The 15828-nt window shown below is 55.7% G+C and overlaps 2 protein-coding genes across 7 annotated transcripts; one reads left to right on the forward strand and one right to left on the reverse strand.

Annotated features, from left to right (window-relative positions):
• The first annotated feature begins 1340 nt into the window (after positions 1-1340).
• Gas2l1 (growth arrest specific 2 like 1) lies at positions 1341-6338 on the forward strand. 5 transcript variants are annotated; one of them, XM_085829139.1, is made up of 7 exons: positions 1341-1504; positions 1625-2112; positions 2241-2893; positions 4019-4126; positions 4208-4304; positions 4393-4559; positions 4897-6338. In XM_085829139.1, exons 3-7 carry the CDS (start codon positions 2261-2263, stop codon positions 5926-5928), a joined length of 2037 nt encoding a protein of 678 aa, XP_085685265.1. In that variant the 5' UTR covers positions 1341-1504; positions 1625-2112; positions 2241-2260; the 3' UTR covers positions 5929-6338. The 5 variants fall into 5 exon arrangements, with proteins under 5 accessions (XP_085685265.1, XP_085685267.1, XP_085685264.1 ...); XM_085829141.1 differs by having other exon boundaries at positions 1342-1504; positions 1625-2893; positions 4897-5229; positions 5425-6338; XM_085829138.1 differs by having other exon boundaries at positions 1342-1504; positions 1625-1881.
• A 1-nt stretch (position 6339) lies between these two features.
• Rasl10a (RAS like family 10 member A) lies at positions 6340-8424 on the reverse strand. Of its 2 annotated transcripts, none has more exons than XM_021176137.3 (3): positions 7959-8424; positions 7171-7295; positions 6340-6932 (listed from the first exon to the last, which is right to left on the reverse strand). In XM_021176137.3, exons 1-3 carry the CDS (start codon positions 8175-8177, stop codon positions 6665-6667), a joined length of 612 nt encoding a protein of 203 aa, XP_021031796.1. In that variant the 5' UTR covers positions 8178-8424; the 3' UTR covers positions 6340-6664. The 2 variants fall into 2 exon arrangements, with proteins under 2 accessions (XP_021031796.1, XP_029339746.1); XM_029483886.2 differs by having other exon boundaries at positions 6340-7024.
• Positions 8425-15828: the final 7404 nt, after the last annotated feature.

Raw genomic sequence — 15828 nt, forward strand, 5'->3', positions numbered from 1 at the left:
GGTATGACGGTTCATTACTGCTTGTTTCAGGACAGGTCATTTCTCAATTCCTTCACTTAGAATTCAGTCTCCATAGCCAATTCTTCAGGACTTCACTCCCTGCTAGGTGTTATTTAACAACCCCGTGTCCACAATGCTCACCCCCAAACCTGGGATTTCTCCCTCATCTATACTCACACATTCACCTTACTAACATACATCATCAGTTTTCAACAGGCAGTCAAGATCCAGCATCCCCTCTCACCATTCCAACCTAAACCACTTGACTCCCTCAGAGGCTTCCCTGACCCTGCTCACAACAGCAGTTACAGAGCCCTTATGACTGCTAATCAGCCTCTCCTGCTCTAAATTCCTTCTTAGAGAGAGGTCTGTGATCCCAACAGAGAGAGCATGTGATGAGTTCAAAGCCAGCTCAGGCTACATAGCAGAACTCTGTAAAAGTAATGACATGGTCGAACATTCCTTTAATCCCAGCACTCAGGAGGCAGAGACAGGCAGATCTCTATGATTTTTGAGGCCAGCCTGGTCTATATAGGGAGTTCCAGGCCAGCCTGGTCTACATAGTGAGATCCTGCCTCAAAACCACAACAAACTCCAACAATAATAATTTAATAGTAATTAACAAATAAACCTCTCTTCCATGACCTTTGACATGCACGGTCCACAAGGCCCTAATGTTTCACCACTCCAGCCTTGCAAACGTACCCATTTTTCTTTCTTTCCTTCTTCCTTTCCTTTTTTTGAGATAGGCTTCCTCAGTGTGAAAAACTTTCCCTCTAGATGTCTCTCAGCTTCCTCCGTCGCCTCCTTCCTTGATCTGAGTTAAAATTAAGTCTTTACACACACACACACATACACACACACACACACACACACACACACACACACACACACACACACACACACACACCCCTCCACAGATTCTAGTCTCTCTCAGCATCTCCTCTCTCGGGCGACAGTAGGGGGCAGGATTCCCTAGATCTTCCAGGCTCCTCCTAAGGCGTGTAGTTGCCCCTGCCACACCCCCTCTTTTAACCTAACCCGCAGCCACCTTCGGATCCCTGAGCCTCCTCGTCCTTGTACCTTAAGCTAATATCCCTGGGCCGTCCTGCAGGAAGAGCACCCAGTTATCTGGCTTGCAGAGGTCCACCCGGGACGGAGGTGACTCTGCAGTCCCCGGCCCCTATCGCTTCCGGGGAGGCCACTGCCACGGGGGAAGGACAGCTGAAAGGATCTGAACCCCGCCTAGGAAGACCCAGACGCGGAGTTAAAGGTCGGGGTGGGGGGTGAGGTGGGGGGTGACGCCTCGGGGCCTAAGGCCCGAGAAAGGCACGGCCCCTTTAAGAGGCCGGCTCCGCCCCTTCCTGGCCGGATCCAAATTCCAGGGGGGCGGGGCAGAGCGGACGCCTGGAAGCAGCGATCTCGGGCGGCGCCTGTGTGCGGCGGCGCGGCCCGGCTCCGGCCCCGCCGGGGCGATGCTCCCCGGGGCGGCGGGGTGAGCCAGGTGAGCGCGGGGACCCCCAGGAGCCCTAGCCAGAGTGCCTGGAGGTGGGCCGGGCGGTGCGGGCTCTCTGCTTCCCAGGGCTGTGTGACCCTGACTGGGCACGCACCCTCTCTGGACCAGGCCTCGAGCACTGCGGAGGCTCGCGGGGGCCGTTCGGAGTCCCGGCCTTTCAGGCACCAGCTCGGGCGGCTTTTCGCAGCAGGAATCCGGCCTGCCTGGGCGACCCGATTCCTCCACCCACTGCTCTGCGACCTTCGGCGAATGCCTGCCCTTACTGCGCCTCAGTTTCCTCGTCTGTAGAATGGAGACGCGGTCGCCGCTCAGCCTGTGGCGCGGCCCTTAGCGGAGAGGAGAGGGAAAGGCGGGACTTCGTGCAGGTTATGGGCTGAGCAATGGAAACAGTCCCTCCGTGGTTCTGGGCGAGGCTCCTCTCCTGTCCCTCCCTGCCCACATGTCTTCATGTTTTTAAATGGCATTTCTTCCTCGTGGGTGCCAACTTGTCCCCAGCCACCCTCTCCCGACCAGCCAGACAGCAAACATAAACACTACGATGGTGTAAATGTTACTGAGTCCCTTAAAGCAGGTCATGGCACCGTGAGAACAATGAGGTGCTACGTTTGCTTGTTCACAGCTTGCTCTTAAACTTAGCGTCTCCCCTGAGTGGCGGGCTGGGTAGAGGTGGCCCATTCTGAACCCTTGCGAGTCTTCACAGCAATCCTGACCTATGTCCCCACAGTGACTCCACTGGCCCTGGGCATGGCGAACCCAGTGGCGGGCATCGCAGGCTCTGCCGCCAAGAGTGTGCGACCCTTCCGATCCAGTGAGGCCTATGTGGAAGCCATGAAGGAAGACCTGGCCGATTGGCTCAATGCTTTGTACAGTCTAGGTCTCCCTGGCAGTGGCGATGGCTTCCTCACGGGGCTGGCCACAGGCACAACCCTGTGCCAACATGCCAACGCTGTCACCGAGGCTGCCCGGGCTCTGGCTGCTGCCCGTCCAACCCGAGGTGTGGCCTTCCAGGCACACAGTGTGGCGCCTGGCTCCTTCATGGCCCGAGACAACGTGGCCTCTTTCATCGGCTGGTGCCGGGCTGAGCTGGGCGTGCCTGAAGTGCTCATGTTTGAGACAGAGGACCTGGTGCTACGCAAGAACGAGAAGAGCGTGGTGCTCTGCCTGCTGGAGGTTGCCCGGCGTGGGGCGCGCCTCGGCCTGCTTGCCCCGAGGCTGGTACAGTTTGAGCAGGAGATCGAGCGGGAGCTTCGAGCTACCCCTCAGGTCTCCAGCGTCCCTGCTGCTGAAGAGGATGTCACTGAAATTGCCACTGTACCAGGGGTTCCCACCCGCACAGCCCGCATGACGCCCAATGACCTTCGAAACCTTGATGAGCTGGTGAGTCTTCTGATATCCACATTGGGTGCCCCCTACCCCCCCCCATCAGGGGACCAGATGGCAGAGCTAATACCTACCCCAACCCTGAGCCTCCAGGGGCCCATTCTCAGCAGCCTGCCCCACTAAAAGTACATATGTTGACTGCCAAGTGTGTACCTGGCCACAAAGAAATAAGCCCAGAGAAGCAGAGGTCCTGAGTGAGGCCACACAGCTCAGGTGGGTCTGAGCGCGCTCCTTCATTTGGAGGACTGTGACTTGTGAACCTTTTGGCACACAGGTGCTAGGCAGATGCATTGGCAGCCTCAGACCTGGGGCTCAGTGGCTGCTACCCGGGCTTGAGGCTATATATGTAGGAAGCTCTTGGCAAGAAGCCTGGTACACAAGGAGGGTCTGGGAAGATACCAACCCTGGTGCCCTGATAGGGAGCGAGCCTGGCCCCGCTACCACTGCCTGGGAACAGGAAGTGCGCTTGGGAGCACAGGAGGTACAGACCCCAGCTCCCTCCGCCTTTCCCAAGACCGCTGTGTCCCTGACACCCCCGCAACTGGGCCAAGAGTTTCTTTCTTATCAGGAGCTTAGGACTATGGTGTGCCTGCCCAAGTCAGGCATCCGATGGTTGTGGGCAGAATGGTGGCCCGATCTCCACCCACCCCCAGCCTCCACCCCCCCCCCCAACCCAGCTCACTCCCTCTGGCACCGGGCTGACGTGGGTAGGGGGAGGGTAGGCTTCCCACATAGCCAACCTGACATCTCCTGCCTCCATTGACAAGTATGCAGTAGTGTGCCTGTTGGTGTGCGTGTCCAACGTGGTACCCTCTGATTGCAATGTTCAGCTGGGAGCATGGCCCCTGCACTCATCTCGCACCTTCCGGTCCAGACTGTGGGCCTCACCAGTGTGAAGATGTTATGAATGGCTCCAGAGCTCTGGTGGGCTTAAGGCCTTTCAGAGTGTTTCTTCCAGGAGATAGGCCTTGGCCTCTCCTCTTCTTCTCAGAGCCCCCACTGTGATCAGGCAAAAGGTCCTGTGTAGGCTGGAATAGTTACTTCCTCCTGGCCCACAGCTGCTTGCTAAACCCCAGGAGGGATTTGACCCCTGACCTTGAGCCCGCTCTTCTCTGCCTTCAGGTAAGGGAGATCCTCGGCAGGTGCACCTGCCCGGACCAGTTTCCCATGATCAAGGTCTCCGAGGGGAAGTACCGAGTGGGAGACTCCAGCTTGCTCATCTTCGTGAGGGTAAGTGGGGGAGGAGAAGCCCAGGCCAGCACCTCAGGGGTGGCCAAGGAGGCCCGCAGTGACCTGCCCCTCGGCCCATAGGTGCTGAGGAGTCACGTGATGGTGCGAGTGGGGGGCGGCTGGGACACACTGGAGCACTACCTAGACAAGCATGACCCTTGCCGCTGCTCGTCTTCTAGTAAGTGCCTGGTGGGGGTGTGGGCCACAAGCAGAGAGGGGCCGGTTTCTAAGGTGTTGCCCCTCACTTGCTCTATCCATTCCCACAGCCCACCGTCTGCCCCAGCAGAGGGCCGGGACTTTCTCCCCGCAGAGGGGATCACCCACTCCTAGCCCCCGCCCCGGTAGCCCAGTCCCTGGGAGTGAGCGCCGGAGCTCTCGGCCCGAAGTAACCCCCATCAGCCTGCGAGGCACAAAGGAGGGGCCTGAGACCCCGCTCAGGTGAGAGGTTGGAGGATCGATCACCTCCGGAGCACCAAGGGCTGGTGGGGGTGGGGCGTCCGCCTGGGCGCGATGACTCACACCCTGGGAAAAGTTCCCGTGCGTGGGGGCGGTACCGGCTTTCCATCTCCATGGCAACCCAGACAAACCAACAACACAGCTGGGGCGGGCTCCCGGCGGTGGCTGATCCTACCCTGGCTTCGGAAGCCAAGGGCGGGAAGTCGCGGCCTCAGCCTGGACGCTCACTTGTGCCTGGAAGTCCCCTGGCAGAGCCCGAGCCTCACCAGCTCGCTCCACCCGCGCCAGTGATACACATCTCTCTCACACCCCACCTCAGGCCCCGCGATCAGCTGCCCCCCCTTCCCCGCTCCCGCCGCTACTCTGGGGACAGTGACTCCTCAGCCTCCTCTGCTCAGAGCGGCCCCATGGGTGCCCGCAGCGACGATTCAGCCACTGGCTCCCGGAGGGAGCGGCCCAGCCACCGGCCGACCTCCGGTCTTCCCGCCTCCCCGAGACGGCCGACCGCGCCTCGCAGCCAGTCTCGAGACCGGCTGGACCGGGGACGGCCCCGCGTGGCCCCAGGAGGCCGAGGCGCTCAGCTATCGACCTCCAGCCCAGCACGGCGCACCCGCAGCCAGAGCCGCGAGGAACAGGCGGTACTGATGGTGCGCAGGGACCGAGACGGCCAGCACTCGTGGGTGGCCCGGGGCAGGGGTGGCGGGGGGTCAGGAGGTTCTGGGAGGAGTACTCCGCACACTCCTCGTGCCCTCAGCCCTGCAGCACCCCGGCCTTCCAGGGGCCCCAGTCCAGGCCCAGAGCTGGCTGCCACACCTGCCAGCATCTTCCGCACGCCCCTGCAGCTTGACCCACAGCAGGAGCAGCAGCTGTTCAGGCGCCTGGAAGAGGAATTCTTAGCCAATGCCCGCGCCTTGGAGGCTGCTGCCAGCCATACCCCCATGGGATCTGCCCCTGACCCTCCAGCTCCGGACTCTGCTTACTGTTCATCCAGCTCCTCGTCTTCATCACTCAGTGTCCTGGGTGGCAAATGTGGCCAACCTGGGGAATCAGGCCGCACAGCCAATGGGCTGCCTGGGCCCCGCAGCCAAGCTCTGTCCAGTTCTTCCGATGAGGGCAGCCCCTACCTTGCTGTAGGAGGGGCACTGGATGCAACCAGGAGCTCTTTGGCTGGCCCAGAACCCTCACTGACCTGGGCAAGGGGGCGGATGGACACACAACCAGACCGTAAACCCTCACGCATACCCACACCTCGGGGACCCCGCCGCCCATCGGGACCCATAGAGCTCGGGGCTTGGCATGCCCTACATTCGGTCACCCCAAGGACCGAGCCAGATTCTTCAATGTGATGGACCGGCTTAGCTGCACCCACACCCCATTCCATTTTCTTTGTGGCCTTAACCTACCCTTTACATCAGGGACCCCCCTTCCATCTCGAGCACCAGACCTCATGGGACCAGACCCCACGGGACTACATGGCACAATGGGACACCTGTTGTACATTCCGGTTTGGGGGATGAGCATTGCTATTTAATTACTAATATTATTGAATGCCTTAGAGGAGACCGGGCCAGCCCGGTGTCCAGAGGACCTGTGGTCCAGTAAGCAGAACCTCTGACAGTAAAGTATTGCTCCAGCTCCTGTTTTTGGGGGACCGAGCCTTCATTATATGTTGGGATTCTAGAGTTAACTGCCTAGAGGCCAGACCTCAATGCTCTGGACCTGCATATTCCAGAACAAGAAACCCTTAAATTGTGCATTTACGGTTTTTGCATTTGTTTTTATTACCTGGTTAGGCATGGCTTTAAAGGTGTCTCCAGTAGCCAGTCCAGCCGTGGAGAGGTAGAGGCAGGTGGATCTATGTAGTTCAATATGAGCATGAGCGCTAGAAGCTGGACAAATGCCTCTGATCACATTCATAGTTAAGTCCTTTCCATCTGTGCTTATGACCCAATAAGGTCTCAGGTAAAAGTGATCTGTCCAATGATTGGGAGTTAGCTGGGTCCAATCAAGATCAAAGAAAAGTCCGAGGGCCAGGAGTCTGGGTGGGAGCCTGCTTTCACGAGATTTCCCTGTCCAATCTGATCACATGAGGCTGCAGCGCGCTGGGTGCAGCGCCCCCTGCAGGCGGAGGGTCGGATGTGCAGGACGTGTGCGCACCAAAGCACAACGCAGAAGCTCTCGGAAGAGACGCAGCACGTGCCAATTATATTTGGCGGAACACTCGAGGTAGCCACAGCGCCAGCCCCTACGAACTAGAGTGGCCAGTGCACGGCGAGGTCCGAAGCGCAGCCGCTGACGGTCCCGCTTGTTGCCTACCACCAAGATGGGTGCCTCTGGCGCTCCCGCCGGCCTGGAGGCCCGATGGAGATGAGAGACGCAGTGCTGGAGACTCCATGGCCAGAGGAACCCACCCCATGTGTACAAATGAAGGCGAGTCCCCTGCTATGGCAGACACACGCACACCCCGGTGTGCTAAGTGTCTCATACAGCAAGAGACCTTCAAGTGGGCACAAAGTATGATCCAGAAACACCCAGGCCATAACTACCCGCTCCCCTAGCAAGACCTCCACCTCCAGTCATGCCCTCACCTGTTTTCTGCTATACGCTGCCTCAGGGCTTTAACATAATCGAAACTGTCGGGGCTGCAGATGTCGTAGACCAGCACAAAGGCGTCTGTGTCCTGCAAGCTCCAGTCTTTAGGGTCCGGCCACACCTAGAGGGTAGAGGCTGGGGTTTACAGCAGACCCTCCCACTCCAATTCACCCTCATTCCCCATCGCCTCCCAACAATACTCCGGACGGGACGCGCCCTCCCACAGACCAGATTTCCCAGCCGTGCTTGGATCTTGTCAGTCCTTAGCCCTCCTACTTCCTGGGATGCTCCTACTATGCTCTTACACTGCCTCAGAGCCTGGGATCTGCCGTCCACCGGCTGACAGATGGTAACTGACTGTCCCGGTGCAGCTGTACAGGTGAAGCCTCTGGCTTGTCTCCTGCTGCTCTTTCCCCCTTGCAATATTCTTACAGCTTCTTTCACCAAAACTTCATTTAGCCTCCCAGGTGCTGCTCAAATGCCAGCCTTGAAATGCATGCAGCGCCAAAGACTGGGAGTCTGAGGGTGCAGTGGCCCCCTCTAGAAAGGGTACTCCTGTGTCTGGTCCAGTCTGTCACAGCGGCTCAGCTCAGCTCAGCTCAGGCTGTGCCACACACTGACCCAGACACCAGGCTAGGCAGGCACAGCCACAGGGCACCTACAGGTTAGCGCAGGAAGCTCGTATGCAAAATACCTAGACACACACACTGCAATCCCAGAACCGGCTCGGGCGCCCTGGGTCAGTACACGTGGACTCGCACCCCTGGCCCCCTCGAACCGCTACCTCAAGACTTCTGGGGCTTGAGCCGGGTCCAGCGACGTCACCATCGCGGATACTCAGGTCGTAGACCGCGCCGTCGAGCAGCACCGCGGGCCGGTAGAGGCGGGGACTGTCCGTGGGTCGGTGGCGCTCAGGATAGTCACCAAACAAGAATTGGCGGATGATGGCGGTCTTGCCCACTCCCGGAGCACCCAGAACAGCCACCCGCAGGCTGCCGCCCATGGCTGGCCCGCGCTCCCGCGCCCGGCACCGGGGAGCTTCATGAGCCCGTACTGCGCCTTGCTTGCCCGGCCCGGGATACCCGCATCGCGTCGCCTACAGCACCTCAGCCGCAAGAGGCCAGGCCGGAGGATCCAGCAGGCGGACGCACCCGCAGCTCCGCAGGGAGAGTGCACCCGGTGCGGTGCAGACCCGCCCCCACCTTCAGCTCCGTCCCCTTCTCGCTCCGGCGCCGGGAGCCGCCGCCCCAGTCGGCCGCGCGGGCGAGCAAGCGAGCGGGGCCTCCCCGAGGCGGCGATGAGGTAACCGTCCGCCCCGCCCCTCCCGGGGAGGGTCGCGGCTCAGTGACTGCCAGGCGGGTCGCCTTGTTAGAGCCTGGTTCCCCAGGTGGCAGTCAGCTTCCCTCAACCGTTTCAAAACCGAAGCCGCTGGGCGCCACCTCCCTGTTCCTCCAACACCGCTGGCTGCAACCTGGCTGTTGACCAAGCCCAGGCTCTTAGAATCAGGCCACTTGGGGTCAGACCCAGTCCTGGTTGAATGACCTTGGGCCAATCGTCGCATTGGACTTTTTGTCTGCATCCCGGTTGTCCACCAAAGGCCGATGGCTTCAAAGCTTCCTCCTGTTTTGTGAGACCCTGGGCACCAAATCTTTTTCTGGGCTCTCCCCTGGATCATCTTCGAACCGTAGCCTCAACCTGGGTACTCCTGGTTTAAGGGGGAAGAAACTGAGACCGGGGAGAGGTATCTCAAAGTGTGAAGGACACAGGGACTCTGTCCCGGGCCTGCGGGCCACTTTTCATTACACCTCCAAGGACAAACGGCCAGGAGAACACTGTTTCAAAGGACCAGCCCGGAGGCGGTGGGGAGTGGAGACAGAAGGATTTGAGCCCAGCACAGAAGTCTGCTCAGCAGCTCAGCCCCCAATCACTGCCTCAACAGGTTGGAGGTGAAGAAACAGATCCACGGGTCTGTCAGAGTCTGCACCATGCCCTCCTCCCTGGACAAGTTCGGAAGCTCCTCTGAGGGTTCGGAAAGTCTGGGTTTGCCCAACCTCCATCGGGCCCTCCAGTCTCCACACCCTGGAGGAGTTCCCAGGCCTCTGCCCTCCACCCAGGTACTGTGAAATGCATGCAGGCACCCGGCATTGAACAAGACTCTCACTCATTCAACGAATGCTGAACTGGAGCCAAAAGGAAAAAGAACTGTCTCCTCCCGCTTAGGAGAGAAGGCTTTAGAAATACTTAGATCCAGGCCTCTAAAGGCATTGACAATATGTCTACCTGGCCAGGAATTAAGTGGAAGAAAGGGCAGGAGAAACTAGCCCATCAAGGGGGAAGGAGGCACACCCTCCCGCGGGGAACAGGTGACAGTAGCTGGAGGGTGCTCCGTAACACAGATGTCTCTTCCTCTTCCCCAGGTAGACTTAGGGCCTGGTCTGATTTCACCTCCCCACCACCTCTCTCCCCACTTTCAGCCACTAGGGATATTCTAGGTCTTTAAATTCAGAGTAGCGACAGCTGGTTCCCCGCGCCCCCCCCCCCCCTGCTGAGATTCCCCTAGAATGACTTCTGTTCCATTTACAGGTTTCCAGGCTTCTGGGTTTGTGAGCTGCTTTTTGCTTCCAGAAACAGAAGGGAGTGGATAAACGCAGCCCCTTCCTCTTCTCCCACAGCAGGACAAGGCAGACACCTGCCTGACTGGTCTCTCGCTGGGGCTGCCCCAGAGAGACTTCAAAGCTTTTGAACAGTCTCATTTAGTATGCCTGGCTGACCTCAAAGTTTTAATCCTCCTGCACCAGTCCTTCGAGTACCTGGATTACATATGTGCAGCAGTATGCCTGACTCTCCCGTGCTGTGGAAGATGCCATCCCTGGAAGAGAGTTACCAACAGCAGATCCCACTCATCCAGGCTGCTGTGGTCCAGCCTTGAGCTGGGCCATCTGCCCCTCTGGGCTCTGTGGGATGCAGTGATTCTGCCTCAGGGGCTACTCCTGCCCCTGGGCCTCTGAGGAAAACAAACCCAAAGAAGCAGAAAGAGGAAGCAGGAGTCTGGGCTGCTTGACAGTGGGAGGTTGGGGGAGCGTTAAAGGATGGAGGGAGGCCCAGAGAAGGGTCTGAGGACACTGTCATGTCACTTAAGCTAAACCCTGAGAAACGAGGAGGAGGCTTCAGATGGCTTCAGAGGCTGGGTGGCAGCTGAACAGGTTCCTGGCTGGGGAGCAGGCTCTTCCTGCCCTTGCCTCTCAGGCAGCAATCTGGAGGTCACTCTCCATCTTCATAAAGTGACACATTTCAGATCTACCCTACTGACCTGCACCAACATAGCTTCTTCCTGGGTAGCTTGGCAGTCTTTCCCTGGAGCTCAGCACTGTACCAGCTCCAGGGGCTTTTTGCCCTGGGCTCTCCGAGGATACATGCTGACTTACCTGTTATCATGACACCAGTTGTCCCAGCACTTAGTCACCTCCCTGAGGTCTAGATGGGAGTCCTCTACTGCTCAGACACCTGGCATGAGGTTGTCATCATTACAACCACATCCCTGGTGGCCAGTCAGCTTCCTGAAGGGAAAATGGGATTTCACGGACATCAGGCACTGAGGTGAGGCCTTAGAGGTAGGAGCCCTCCTCCCAGAGCTATGTCATCTATGCAAACTGCTTATGCTCTCAGAGCCTCACCAAAAGGGACAGTAAACAGGCTGATGGTGGCAGCAGGGACCCCAGAGGATGCAGGACTGCAGAGCAAGGCCCTGTCACAAAATAAACAAGACAATGAGTTATTAAGCAATAGTCTGGACCTCACAGGGCTGTTGTGGGACTCAATGGGATAACACAAAGAGGAAACCTTTGAGGCTGGGGAAAGAAAATCTGTACAGAGAAAAGAATTTCATTTTATATGTAAATGTGGAGGCAAGACGGTGGCCGTGCGTGTAGACAGTAAGCAGGCACGTGTTCTCGCTCTGTCAGCTGTGAGGACCAGAGACACCCTGAATAGTAACAGGCACGCTCAGATCTAGGTCTCGGTAAGGGACTCTGTGTTCAATGATAGGAACCAGGCTCTTTGAGAAATGGCCAGCTGTAAGGTCAGGACAGGACAAACACAACTCAGAATGCCTAGGCAGCCAGGACAAAAGGGAAATGGCAAAACAAATAAATTAGCACAAGGATGTCGGGTCAGAGGACTGGTAGGACAGGAAAGTGCTCCTGCTGGCTGGAGCCAGTCCAGCCTCAGCACTGAGACATGGTAGCAGGAGACTTGCTCAGGTCCTAGGGCCCTGTAAGCCGAGTACAGTGGCGCCTGTAACCCTCACACAGCAGGCTGAGGCAAGGCGACCATGAGTTTGAGGGCTGTTTAGACTGTGGTGAGACCCTGTCTGCAAAGTAAAAAAACAAGGGCTGCCAGGAAGATGTCAGTCAGTCAGTAAAATGCATGCTCTACCCCACACAATAGCATACACACACACACACACACACACACACACACACACACACACACACGGACATGTACATGCATAACATACAATCAAACCTAGCACAAAAACTGATCCCAAGTCCAAACTGATAAAAAACGATGGGTGTCTCGGTCCACAGCACTTGCCTAGCAAGGGCCTCGATGTGTCCCTAGGTCTGGAGAGAGAAAGGAAAACTCAGGAGGCTGGGCATGGCGGTGACTCAGGCCTTGACTCTAGCACTGGGGAGGCAGAAGAAAGAGGAATTCCAGTTCCAGCCCAGCCTGGCTCTGCCGAAAAATCAGTCTCAGAGAGGAAGGGGAGGAGAAGGGACCCAGGAAAGCAGGAGAATTAGGGTGGGCACAAGGTTCCTGGTTAATCCCCAGTGAGGAAGAAACGAATAAATAATTTTTTTTTTTTTTTTTTTGGTTTTTCGAGACAGGGTTTCTCTGTGTAGCCCTGGCTGTCCTGGAACTCACTTTGTAGACCAGGCTGGCCTCGAACTCAGAAATCCACCTGCCTCTGCCTCCCAAGTGCTGGGATTAAAGGCGTGCACCACCACACCAGCAATGAATTTTATTTATGTATTATTTTAGCCCAAGTGTCATCCAGCCCTGACACTAAAACTCGTGACCCTCTAGTCTCCGCCTCCTGAAGCTGGAATTAAATGCACGTGACTGCATATAAGGAGCACTTCTTTCTCGCCTTCTGAGACATTCTCATTATATAACCTTGGCTGGCCTGGGACTCTGTAGACCAGGCTGGCCTTGAACTTGTGGAATCACCTTGCCCTCTGCATCCTGGGATCACCAGCATGTGTCACTGCATCTGGCCTTTACCAAACACATTCAGACTTATTTGTTTACTTATTTATGTGTATGTGTTGTGTGAGTACTGTAGAGACACCCGTGTTTGGCTTTTGGGTTTTTTGACAGGGTTTCTCTGTGTAGCCCTGGCTGGAATTCACTCTGTAGACAAGGCTGGTCTGGAACTCAAAGATCTGCCTGGCCCCGCCTCCTGAAGGCTGGGATTGAGGCATGCTCTGTCAAGACACATTTGGAAAAAGGCAGAAGATATGTGGTGAAGTTCCCTGGTGCCGGCTGGAAAGACAGTTGAGTGTATAGGAAAGTTCACACAGAACGAAAGCGCATGTCAGATCTGTGGGGAAGGGTGGATACTCAGATGTGGAATAGAGGCTCTGGGGAGCCATGAGGGGGAGGGAAAATTGGATTCCTACTTCATTCCTGCACAGGGCCAGATGGAGCAGGAGTGAAATGCAAAAGCTCTCAGCACAGAAGTACTAGAAAGAGATACAAGAGAGTTACATAAAAACTCAGAGATGGCTGCGAGTGCTGGCTGCTCTGGCAGAGGATGGGAACACCTAAGTTCCCAGCACCCACCGGGCAGCTCCTAAATTCCCAGCACCCACTGGGCAGCTCCTAAGCACCTGGAATTCCAGTTCCAGCAAATCCAACACCTTCTTCTGGCCTCCCTGATCATGCGCACCACACATGCACAGAAATAAGGAAGAAAGAGCCGGGTGTGCCTTTAACCCCAGCACTTGGGAGGCAGAGGCAGGCAGATTTCTGAGTTCGAGGCCAGCCTGGTCTACAGAGTGAGTTCCAGGACAGCCAGGGCTACACAGAGAAACCCTGATTCAAATCAAAAAAAAAAAAAAATTGACATGGAAGAAGAAAAGTTACAAAATGAGGAGAAGTGAAGACAAACAAATAGAAAGTAGCCAACAACCACCTAAAAGAAATAGGTAAAAAGTATAAAAATAGTTCCAGAGAAGAGCACTTGCCCAGAAATACTGGAATATAGGCCCATTTAAGATCCACTACTGAAGCCGGGCAAGGTAGCGCATGCCTTTAATCCCAGCACAGAGGCAGGGGCAGGTGGATCAAAAAACCAAAACCAAACCAAACCAAAACAAAACAAAACAAAACCAACCCACCAAGATCCACTACTGAGGCTAAAGCCACGGCGACACAGGGGTTAAGAGCGCCTGTTGTTCTTGCACAGGGTCCAATTTCAGCTCCCAGCGCCCACACGGTGCCTCACAACTGTCTGTAACTCCAGTTCCCAGGAACCCAGCATATGCTTCAAGCCTCCACAGTACCCACATGGTGCACATACACACATGCAAGCAAAACGCTTGTTCACATAAAGTAAAATGAGTACGTTTAAAACTGTTTCTAAACACGGTACCGCAGGGTGTGGTAGCATGTACCTGGAGTCTTAGCACTTGGCAGGTGGAGGCAGGAGGATCAGAAGTTCAGGTCCATCCTCAGCTACATAGTAACTTTGATGCTATGGAGACCCTGTCTCTCTGGCCGGGGGTAGAGGAGGTGCTGATGCTCAGGTCAAAGGTAAAGGCACGAGCGAGCTCCAAGCCTGAAGACTGAGTGTGGTTCACAGCACCCAAACGTAATAAAAACTTAATTTAAGAAAAAACCAAAAAAAAATAATTTAAGTAATTAAATGAAAACACAGCAAGATGGCATTCTTCACCTGCCAGTTTGGAATCCGCTGTGGTAGGAAGATGGTAGGAAGGTCTTGCAGCCCAGCAATTCCTATGTTCGGAGTTTTGTCTATCCGTGGTGCTCACTGCAGATGTGGCAATTTAACTGAATCTGGAATCAGCTGAGAGGCAAACCTCTGGGCACAGCTGTGAGGGTTCCCTTGACTAAACTGACTGAATGGAGGAGGCCTACCCTAAATGTGGGCAGCACCTCCCAGCAGCGCCGAGCTATGAAGAAGCAGGGATAGGAGCTTTTGCATTGTGCCTGCTCGCTTTGTCTCTAGCTGGTAAGTACGGGGCAGCCGCCCTTTGCCACCATCAGAACCCATTCTCCTCGACTTTCTAATGTGGACTGAAGACTAGACAGTGACTCTCCAGGAATCTAGGCCTTTAGCACCACGTTAGGCTGCTCAACATTAGTTTATGTGTATGGGTGCTTCGTCTGTGCACTACATTAGTGCCTGGTGACCACACAGGTCAGAAGAGGGCACCAGGTCCCCGGAACCTATCCTCACAGATAGTTGAAAGCTATCTGTGGGTGCTGGAGATCAAACCCGGGCCCTCTTCAGGAATAGCCAGTGCTCTTAGCTGAGTCGCCTCTCCAGCCCTTAAATCCTTTTTTTAATACTACTTTTTACATTTTATTAAATTTGATTTTATGTGCACTGGTGTTTCATCTGCATTCATGTCTGTGTGAAGGTGTCAGGTTCCCTGGACCTGGAGTTACAGACAGTTGTGAGCTGCCATGTGGATGCTGGGAATTGAACCCAGGTCCTCTGGAAGAACAGCCAGTGCTCTTAACCATTGGGTCATCTCTCCAGCCCCATCCCTAAATCCCTGGCTGTCCTGGAACTCACTATGTAGACCAAGCTGGCCTTGAACTCCCAGTTGTTGGGACTAAGGCATATGCCATCATGCCTGGCTCTAAATCCTTTTAGTATGTATTAATTCTATTAAGTGTTTCTCTAGAAAGCCCTAGTGTAGCTGTACTGGTGATACTGGTGCTACCTGGAGTACTATGCTGTCCATCTGAAGAAGGCACTGGGATGCCTCTGTAATGTATCAGTGATGGGAATATGGGTTTCATATGGTATGGGATAGTGCATTTCCTTTGTTGTGCAGGACTGTCCTGTGTCCAGCAGCCTCCACCTGGGGAGATCAGCTGTGCCCTTGGGAAAGAATCAACCCAGCTGGGCTGTCTCCATCTCTCCCAGAGGGAATGGCGGGAGCATGGGGGGGGGGGGGGATGCGGCCATCCCTGAGACTGTGGGAAAGAAAAGACCTCCAGTGTGGCTTTGTGCGGAGGAACACGCCACCCTGTAGGGAATCCATCACTTACGCTCTGTAAATTAACCCAGTACGTGCATTTATTGGTTCCCCAGATTGAATATAGGTGGAATTGTGCCCACTTGGTTTGTCTTGGGATCTTGGGAGACAGGATAGTAGGTGTTCTTTCCTTTGCCCAGGGATCTTTAGCAACACTATTTGTATGCAAAACAGGAAAATCAAGCCTGGGGGTGGAGTCTTCCTTTAATCCTAGCATGCGGAAGGCAGAGTCAGGCGATCTCTGTGAGTTCAAAGCCAGTTTGGTCTACATAGAGAGTTCCAGTCTATCCAGGGGTACACAGAGAGACTTTGTCTCAAGGAAAAGAAAAGAAAGCCAGACGGGATGGTGCATGCTTTTAC

The sequence above is a fragment of the Mus caroli genome, unplaced genomic scaffold, assembly GCF_978045245.1.
Source record: "Mus caroli unplaced genomic scaffold, Mus_caroli_1 scaffold_13, whole genome shotgun sequence".
Taxonomy (NCBI): domain Eukaryota; kingdom Metazoa; phylum Chordata; class Mammalia; order Rodentia; family Muridae; genus Mus; species Mus caroli.